This window comes from Cyprinus carpio, chromosome A1, assembly GCF_018340385.1.
Source record: "Cyprinus carpio isolate SPL01 chromosome A1, ASM1834038v1, whole genome shotgun sequence".
In the NCBI taxonomy this organism is placed as follows: Eukaryota; Metazoa; Chordata; class Actinopteri; order Cypriniformes; family Cyprinidae; genus Cyprinus; species Cyprinus carpio.
In genome coordinates this window covers 39,422,372-39,432,687 of record NC_056572.1, presented here as the reverse complement: position 1 = coordinate 39,432,687, position 10,316 = coordinate 39,422,372, and the positions used below count along the sequence as shown (strand labels likewise).

The following is a 10,316-nucleotide window of genomic DNA, read 5'->3' as shown; positions in this document are numbered from 1 at the left end:
TGCTGGTATATCAGTGTCATATAAAGGAATCAACAGGAAAGGAGAGAGTGAATGTGTGTTTGGATGCAATGACAAATCCTGGAGTCTGATCTGCTCTGATAACAGATTCTCTGTCCGTCACAATTATAACAGAAATGTTATTCCTGCTGACCCTTCATCCTGTAAGAGAGCAGGAGTGTATGTGGACGTGTCGGCCGGCTCTCTGTCCTTCTACAGTGTCTCTGACACACACACACTCACACACTTACACACACTCAACACCACATTCACTGAACCCCTCTGTGCTGGATTTAGGGTTTATTATGGCTCCTCAGTGTCTCTGTGTGATATTAACGAGCCTCCTGGAATCATCAGAGATGCACACGCCGCCGGGTGAGTGAAATATTCTGTATTAGATTTCTAGACTGACTAATAGTTCAGGACTCTGCTCTTCATACATCACTGAATATATTCAAGTTAATGTGAGACCTGGGCCCGTATTCATGAAAAATCTCAGTGCTAAGAGTTGCTCCTAGTAACAAAATTCTAAGAAAGGTTTCCTCTTAGAATTAGAGAAAAGATCCTAGTAAAGAAAAAAGTAATTCAGAAAGCATCTTAACCCTTAAAAGAGCTCTTGAGATCGAAAATTGTTAGGAGTACTGACGAGGACTTTTAAGAGGCTTAAGAGTTAATTTAGCAGAGGAGAAAATCAACGAAACATGAAAGAGAAGAAATGTGTTGCACATAGTGCATGACAGTGAGTTAATAAGAGGCTTCACATTAGATCGGGGATGATCATGATTGTGACTGATCTTATTAAAGACACGCTAACATCTCTGACACATGCCCGTAGGTGGGGTGGGGGGTGTCAATGCCAAGAGTCCAGAATTTAAGTTGGTTTTTTACATGTGATTATTGTCATCATTGTTTTAATCAATGCTTGTGACAAATGTGGTTTCTGTTTCAAATTAATATGATTATTGTAGTTGGACGTGTGTGTGTGTGTGTGTGTGTGTGTGTGTGTGTGTGTGTGTGTGTGTGTGTGTGTGTGTGTGTGTGTGTGTGTGTGTGTGTGTCTGTCTCTCGCGAGCGCCGCGCGTGCAGTTCAGAGAGAGTTCTCGCGATACACTTTTCAAAGCAACGGTGAAGAAGCATCGCCTCTGAATGATGGGGGGGGGTTATTAAAAGGATTTCTATATTTTATCCACTCAATAGTCTACAATATAATAGCCATATAAACGTAGCGTAATTATAATAATAAAACATAGTCCGAAATTCATTAAAAATTATTAAAAGTTAACGACTTTTGTGATTGGCCAATACCGGCAGACTGGAGCCAATGGAAATGCTTCTCCTTCCGTGTGCGTCTTATTCCTCTGAGAACTTCAAAGCAAGAGGTGAATTATCTGGAATGATTAATTGATTTACGATGCTTGCCAACTCTCTCGCATTCACTGTGAGACACACGCAACTGACACTTTCCACACGCTCTGAGAGCGACAGACAAGACAGAGCAGGATACTTAAAGGGTTAGTTCACCCAAATATTAAAATTATGTCATTAATGACTCACCCTCATGTCGTTCCAAACCCGTAAGACCTCCGTTCATCTTCGGAACACAGTTTAAGATATTTTAGATTTAGTCCGAGAGCTTTCTGTTCCTCCATTGAGAATGTATGTACGGTATACTGTCCACGTCCAGAAAGGTAATAAAAACATCTTCAAAGTAGTCCATGTGACATCAGAGGGTCCGTTAGAATTTACTGAAGCATCGAAAATACATTTTGGTCCAAAAATAACAAAAATTACGACTTTATTCAGCATTGTCTTCTCTTCCGGGTCTGTTATATATATGTAGCACGTTAGTTGGCTAGAAAAAAAGAGCTATAGAGAATATTTAGCTAATTATCTGTAGGGCTACTATATTACATATTTATTATATTTTTTTACTTATATCATTAAATACAGTTGTTGTTATAATAATAAAACGCAATATATTTCATTTGAGTTATATGTAACCTAAAAATTACTACCAGCTGATTAGGTGAGGGTTTTTTGTCTTGAGAAAATGAATGCCTATATCTTGTGTAGCCTACCTAATATTTATCCAAATGAGTCAATATTGAATCAAATCACATGCACTGAATTGAAATCATAAAATTTGTCAAGCACAAAAAACTGCAAAAAGTGGAGAAAAACTGCAAAAAGGTCCACTTTTTGAAAAAAATACCCCCCCCCCCTTTCAGCAGGCTGGCTACGAACCTGTGACACCGCGCAGAAATGCCTTAGCACCAGAAATGGAAGTAATCTCTACATTAACCCTTTAAGCCCACACGGCACCCCAAAAAACATTCAGAATCATATGAAAGTGAAAGTGACGTGACATACAGCCATACTCAGAATTGGTGCTCTGCATTTAACCCATCAAAACTCCACACACACAGCAGTGAACACACACACACACACCGTGAACACACACAGCAGTGAACACACACCCGGAGCAGTGTGTATCATTTATGCTGCGGCGCCCGGGGAGCAGTTGGGGGTTCAGTGTCTTGCTCAAGGACACCTCAGTCTGGTATTGCCGGCCCGAGACTCGAACCCACAACCTTAGGGTTAGGAGTCAAACTCTCTAACCACTAGCCCACGACTTCCCCACAATTATATTATATATTACTCAGCAGCCACTAAATGGAGTAACAAATATATCATAGATATCATTTTAAGGCTTGGATTCTCAGCTTTTTAATGAATGTAATGATTTTGGTCAGCTCTTAACGAGTCCCTCTAAACCTGACAGTACCGCCAGTGGGACGCCCCCTAGCTGTGCAGAAATGAATAGTCATATATTCATATACTACAGCCTTGATCAACACAATATAGGTGTCATTTGAAACTGTAGTCTGAACTTTACCATGCATGTAGTATGCAACTGGAAAAACTCCTAAGTAGTGCTGAGTTATGTGCTGATAAACTGGAGAGAAAAAAACATTTTTTAAATATTATTTTTGTACTATTTACTGTAATATGTCAAAAACATCATAAAGCTCAGTTAGTCGTGTGTCATATGTCATTTGAAAGGTCTCACAGAGTAGATTACAAAGATTATAATTGTTTTAGTGTTTGACTAAACTCGAGCGAAAGTGAAATCCCGCAAGAGACCCCCTCACAAATAATATTATTATTTACATTCTTTACAGCAGATTGTCATGATTAAAAAGAGTCCTAATTGTTATAATCAGTCACTTATATGTAAAGATATTCCGCTGGGAGTTAAAAAACACTTAAAAACCCTTCAGACGCTCATGTATCAGAGTGGTCATAATAACACTTACGATCAAGTGACATTTTCGCTCGTAACTTAACGAAACATGCACAGATCGTGGACATCATTATTTACATCAGAGTCTCACGATCAAGAGATCAAGCTTATCTTGGTCCATCACTTAGATCTCTAGATATCTTTCACGAAGTGAATTCAGATCCTCAGAGGAGCGTGTCCAGACATGTGTGTGGTTCCTGTGATACCACCGCGTGTATCTTTCTGAAACCTACATGTAATGTACAAAATACTTTATTCTGTCACCACAAAATTTAAATCATTTGCAGCACACATATAGGAGAACATACTCAAAAAATAATTTTCCTCTTACCTCATCTTCTTCCTGAGATATTGCATGTAAAATCATAAAAATATGTAAAATTTCACTTTTCTTTACACTTTTTTGGGCTTTTATCAGCAGTTTCTCATCAAAAGAAAATCCAAATGTCACATTTTTTTTTTTATGTAAAATTTAGAAAGTGTTCTTTCAAAATATACATAACTTTTGACTGTGCTTGCTATAGTTTTGGAGTTATTCAGAAAACAACAATTAAAAAAAAAATTGCCGGCTAAACAAAAATGATACTTTGGTTCCAAATGCTGTAACTTTTTATTCATTTATTCTAGCACTACACAATTTAAATCATTTGCAGCACACATATAGGGGAACATCCACAAAATGAATTTTACTCCTACCTTATTTCCTTCCTGAGATATTGTATGTCAAAAAAAAAAAAAAAAAAATCGGTGTATATTACATTATCTTCTTTTTTTTTTTTGGTCTTTTCTCAGCATTTTCTCAGCAGGAGAATGTCCAAATGTAATGACTTCAAGAGGTAGTCACCTGAAATGGTTTTCACTTCACAGGTGTGCCCTGTCAGGTTTAATAAGTGTGATTTCTTGCCTTATAAATGGGGTTGGGACCATCAGTTGTGTTGTGCAGAAGTCAGGTGGATACACAGCTGATAGTCCTACTGAATAGACTGTTAGAATTTGTATTATGGCAAGAAAAAAGCAGCTAAGTACAGGAAAACTAGTGGCCATCATTACTTTAAGAAATGAAGGTCAGTCAGTCCGAAAAATTGGGAAAACTTTGAAACTGTCCCCAAGTGCAGTCACAAAAACCATCAAGCACTACAAAGAAACTGGCTCACATGCGGACCACCCCAGGAAAGGAAGACCAAGAGTCACCTCTGCTGCGGAGGATAAGTTCATCCGAGTCACCAGCCTCAGAAATCGCAGGTTAACAGCAGCTCAGATTAGAGACCAGGTCAATGGCACACGGAGTTCTAGCAGCAGACACATCTCTGTTAAGAGGAGACTGTGTGAATCAGGCCTTCATGGTAGAATATCTGCTAGGAAACCACTGCTAAAGAAAGGCAACAAGCAGAAGAGACTTGTTTGGGCTAAAGAACACAAGGAATGGACATTAGACCAGTGGAAATCTGTGCTTTGGTCTGATGAGTCCAAATTTGAGATCTTTGGTTCCAACCACCATGTCTTTGTGCGACGCAGAAAAGGTGAACGGATGGACTCTACATGCCTGGTTCCCACCGTGAAGCATGAAAGAGGAGGTGTGGGGGTGCTTTGCTGCTGACACTGTTGGGGATTTATTCAAAATTGAAGGCATACTGAACCAGCATGGCTACCACAGCATCTTGCAGCGGCATGCTATTCCATCCGGTTTGCGTTTAGTTGGACCATCAATTATTTTTCAACAGGACAATGACCCCAAACACACCTCCAGGCTGTGTAAGGGCTATTTGACCAAGGAAGAGAGTGATGGGGTGCTGCACCAGATGACCTGGCCTCCACAGTCACCGGACCTGAACCCAATCGAGATGGTTTGGGGTGAGCTGGACCGCAGAGTGAAGGCAAAAGGGCCAACAAGTGCTAAGCATCTCTGGGAACTCCTTCAAGACTGTTGGAAGACCATTTCAGGTGACTACCTCTTGAAGCTCATCAAGAGAATGCCAAGAGTGTGCAAAGCAGTAATCAAAGCAAAAAAGGTGGCTACTTTGAAGAACCTAGAATATGACATTTTTCAGTTGTTTCACACACTTTTTTTATGTATATAATTCCACATGTGTTAAATTAATAGTTTTTGATGCCTTCAGTGTGAATCTACAATTTTCATAGTCATGAAAAATAAAGAAAACTCTTTGAATGAGAAGGTGTGTCCAAACTTTTGGTCTGTACTGTATATATATAATGTGTGTGTGTGTGTGTGTGTGTGTGTGTGTGAGTGAGAGAGAGAGTTTAAAATAAAACACTAAAAATAATTACCCTAATCTTAAAGCGAACACATATAATAGACTGTACTCTTAAAATCGCTCTTTTATTTCCTTCTTGGACAACCAACCAATCACAGCCTTCAAAAGCTAGCAACGGGGTCAGCCTCCTCACCAAGAGCAAATATTTTGCCTTTTCCTCGCTCAGAGCTGCTCTCAGATTGGTTCTGAATCACTCTTAAGCTAAGACTCCTAGTTAGAAATGTTTAAGCTAAATAAGGAGCTCTCTGAGAGGATTCTTAGAATCTTTAAGAATCTTCTAATCGTGATCAGACCTCTCTGGCTAATGTAGTTTTTGAAGTGCACAGATTTGATTAGTACATTTGTCTAGAGTTGCTGTTTTTATTGAAAAAGACACACAGATCGATAATAGAAAGCAGGGATTTGTATGTTTCACACACAACAAATATAACTTGCTGATTAACTACCATAGTATGAAGAATCACTGGAGAAACTAACCAGCTAGTCATGACAGTTTCCCAAAACCACAGCTCTGTGGTTTGAGCCACTGGTTCAACATGTAGGACAGTTGTTAGTGACGTCATGTGCAGGTGATGGAGTAATAACTTCTGTTAATTAATCTCTTCGAGATCTCGGAGATGCTGCTGTAACCAACACTGAACCTGATGATGACTTCACTCTTGTTTCCTGTCGTTTAGCTTTATTTGACATTTGATTTCTCACGATTACCTCTTTCATGATACTCTGGGGTTTTCTTATACATTTGTGCACAATGTGCACTCTTTAAACACACCACTGGACACACACTAAAATATATAGATCAAACTGTATATACAGGTGCATCTCAATAAATTATAATGTTGTGGAAAAGTTCATTTATTTCATTAATTCAACTCAAATTGTGAAACTCGTGTATTAAATAAATTCAGTGCACACAGAATGAAGTAGTTTAAGTCATTGGTTCTTTAAATTGTGATGATTTTGGCTCACATTTAACAAAAACCCACCAATTCACTATCTCAACTTCAAAAACACTGAATCGCTGAACTGTTGGTAAAGAGGGAACTTGAGTTTATAGTTGGCTAACGATGATTTCAGGAAACACACTCCAGATCAGAAATGTGGTGATTGGTTCGAGTCTCTTTACATTGCTTTGTGTCTAGATCATTCTGATCTTCAGCACATTTGATAATGTGATATTGCTTAAATATTACATGCATCCTCATATAAGTCATACACAAAATTAGTTCATTTTTAAATTAACACAATTTAAGAAGACTAATAATTGCTGGACCTTAAATAAATTGGTTATTTATTACCTCATTACTAAATTGGCTCTTTTTAATGATATATATATATATATCATAAATATATAATGTTATTATATACTGGCCTTACATTTTTTTACCCATCTTTACAGTATATTTGTATATAAAGTATAGTTCTAAAACACATGATTGTTTATAAATATCTTTGTTTTTAGTGATCGCCGAAAATGTATCTGAAAAAGTCCACAAACACTTTTCTGCTGGTATGTTATTAGTGATTAGTTATTAGTGTTATTATTGAGCTAGCTTCCCTTTGTCTGTGAAACTCCCCGTCACAAAAATGAGACCACAATATGTTTTTAATGTGATTTTAGATCTGATGAATATACATGCTAACACATGGAGTTTATTTGACAGAATCTTCTGATGGTGAATGCTACACAAAGGCAGGAGTTGTTAGTTGTGAATCGGGATGTTTTAGTTTTTCTCTTCAGCTGTAGTTGCTGCTGTTGTTTTAAGTAGAGTTTGAGATGTGTACTTCCTCTCATCACTGATGTTCAGACTCTTATTCTTTCGGTTTCTTCTTAATAAACTAAGTTAATGAGTTAATTCCCTGTTTGTGCGTAAGACAGACATCTCACTCTTTGATTCTGTTTTCAGATATCAGCCTCTGCTGAAGTGTCAGTCTTGTGCTCATATCGCTGATCCAGATCAGTGGGATCAGATTGAGCCGTCGCTCTGCACAGATGAAGGAGGGTCAAAGTTCAGGGTCAGCACTGGACCAGGCCGTTACGAGTGTGTCAGCACCAGGATGAGATGGGTCTGTGATTGTGACGTCACTCTTCAGTATCACACCGTAGACGGACGGTTCCTCAACACAGAACTGAAGAGGCTGCAGTGCAACCGAATCGCTCCAGTGATGGACGTGACGGTGATCTCAGGGAAACTGGAGGAAGTTCATCTGCCACATTACATCTGTTTAGGAGAGTCTGGAGCTTCCCTCAGAGATGCTGTGAAAGTCCTCAGCATAGAAGATGAGGGAATAACCACAGAACCAGTGCAGCTGACACGATTCCATGCTAAGATTGTCCAACCATCCTTCTCTCTCAAAACATTAATTATAAGATGGATAATGCAATGGAACGAACACTGTGATCTTCTTCTCTACATGCGCTCTAAAGATCCTCTCATTCTACATGTCTACTTTTTTCCAGTTGATGATTGTGCGAAAGAAAAAGTTGAGAAGAAGGAAGAGTCAAATGTTTTGATACCACACCCCAGACCTGACAGACCGTTTCGGATGAAGTCTCCACACAGTCTTGATGTTCCTGGTGCCTCTGTCCATCCCAAAGAAGGGATCACACTCAGAAGAGAAACTGACCCAAACTTCTTCAAGATCATGATCAAGACACGTCTGGAGAACAATCTTCAGATGAGTCTTATCAGAGAGGAGGACAAGAAGATTGTCTGGACTGCAGCACTTGAGAAAGAGGAGCTTGATCAGAATCATCCACAGAGAGACGGGTCGCGTCTGAAGAGTGAGGCAGATAAAGCAAGATATTTTGATGACCACTGGTCAGATCTCATTCAGAGAGTTACAAATGTCCAGATCATTGCAGATAAACTGCGTCAGCAGGAAATAATTCATGAGGAACAATATTCAGAAATCATACAGAGTTTAACCCGTCAGGACGGCATGAGAACGATCTGTGTCATTATACGTAAACACGGCGATGCTGTGAAAGCTAAACTCATCTCAGTTCTTCAGGAAGAGAAGCTTTACCACTTTTGAACATCGGTCTGATTCTACATTTAGAGCTCAAGGAGCAGAACAGCAACCTCAGACCGAAGGCTCGTCCTCTAGATGATACGAGAAGAAAAGTGGCTTATCAAAATATACTTGATCAGCAATGAGGTCTTTCAAAATATTAAGTGATAGAAACATTACAAATACATCTCAGGTTTTGTATGTCTAAGATAATGGCAGGTAAATCTTCAAAGCAAATTTAGAGCAAGATTTATATTTATATTTGTCTAAATGTGTATTTCATGCTTGTATGTGGTTTTATACATCAGAAATTCACCAACATTTTGCGATATTTCAGGCTTTTTTCAGTTTTAGTTTAGTTGTCATACAATACCAACAAACTAAATAATGAAATGAAAATGAGGAATGTTGCCTTGGTAACTAGCTGAAATAAGTTTAAAAGTTTTATATTTTTTTTTCATTTAACACATTTTATTTCATGTAACAAAAATGTTTAATGGTTTCAGTTTTAGTCTTAGTTAACTATAACAACCCTGACTAATTAATGTCTAATTCAGTCTTATAAAGGGTCTTTTTGTAAACTATTCTTTGTTGTTTTGGGGGAACAAAGTTTTGGATATTTGACTGATATTTCACACATACTGTATTATTTCTCAGAACCAAACTTCCTATCACAGCTATGCAGACGACACTCAGATTTATCCGAGCTGTATCTCTCACTGTTAAAACTGTTACTTAGATCTAACTTTAAGAAAACATTTTCCAACTACTTTTTGCAAGTTTATTGAACTGATATTTTGAGTAAGGACAACTTAATAATATGGATTTTAATGAATGCGAAAATATTAAGTAGCATTTTAAGAAAAAGCCAATAAATTAAGTACAATCAATGTAAAAAAATATCAGCATATTATACACAGACTTAATTAAAATAGGTAACATTTAAATTATTAAATGTTAATTACATTTTAACCAATTTGCCCTTTCTTTGTTTTGGAAGTGCAAACTGCTCCAAATAATTTGTTGAGATTGTCAGTTTCCAACATTTATTAACAGTAGCAATGAGCTGGCCAGTATGAACATACAAAAACATCTGAATCAGCTTATAAAAGTGCTTCAGTGTTTTTACGGTGTACATATTAAAACAGTTTCATATCAAGTTAACACGCACTTTTGTCACAAGCCATATCCAAACAGCAGAAATGAGCTGGACCGTATAAACTAACATCTGTATTCATTCATTAAAGCAAGCATGACCGTAAAAAACCTTACAGTACAGTGTGTACATAATATATGAAACATTTTAACACTAACATTACAGGTCACAAGCATGAGCATCTGACCTCAACTTAAAAAGTACAGCTTGGCATAACACAATAGCATAACACCTTCAGACCGTGTGTGAATAGTCAAACATTTCACTGATCCCACCAACTGACCAGTTTACAGGGCCATCCCATCTGTTAATGGGGAGAGAGAAAAAGAGTTAGTGAATACAAGTCTGATGAAAGCCCTTTAAAAAAAAAACAAAAAAAACACTTAAATTACAAGTGAAGATTAAAGCTGCAAGCAGCGATGAAAGGGCCCTCGCACCCGGGCTCACCACCAACCGGTGGCCATAGGAGAACAGCGAACGTTGGGCCATATGCTTATAAAAAGGTAAATATTTGTGCCACATTTCCTGCTGCCAACTGGTGGCGCTATGATTATAACTGAATATTGGCATG

At 38.0% G+C, this 10,316-nt stretch overlaps 1 protein-coding gene across 1 annotated transcript; it reads left to right on the top strand.

The window, feature by feature from the left end:
- Positions 1-9,537, top strand: LOC109070429 (NACHT, LRR and PYD domains-containing protein 1 homolog). The gene is made up of 2 exons (XM_042766021.1): positions 1-372; positions 7,482-9,537. The coding sequence occupies exon 2, from the start codon at positions 7,633-7,635 to the stop codon at positions 8,611-8,613; it is 981 nt and encodes a 326-aa protein (XP_042621955.1). The 5' UTR covers positions 1-372; positions 7,482-7,632; the 3' UTR covers positions 8,614-9,537.
- The last annotated feature ends 779 nt before the right edge of the window (positions 9,538-10,316 follow it).

Excerpts from the sequence above, each read along its gene's own strand:
- LOC109070429 (XM_042766021.1), top strand. The coding sequence starts at position 7,633 with ATGAGATGGGTCTGTGATTGTGACGTCACTCTTCAGTATCACACCGTA.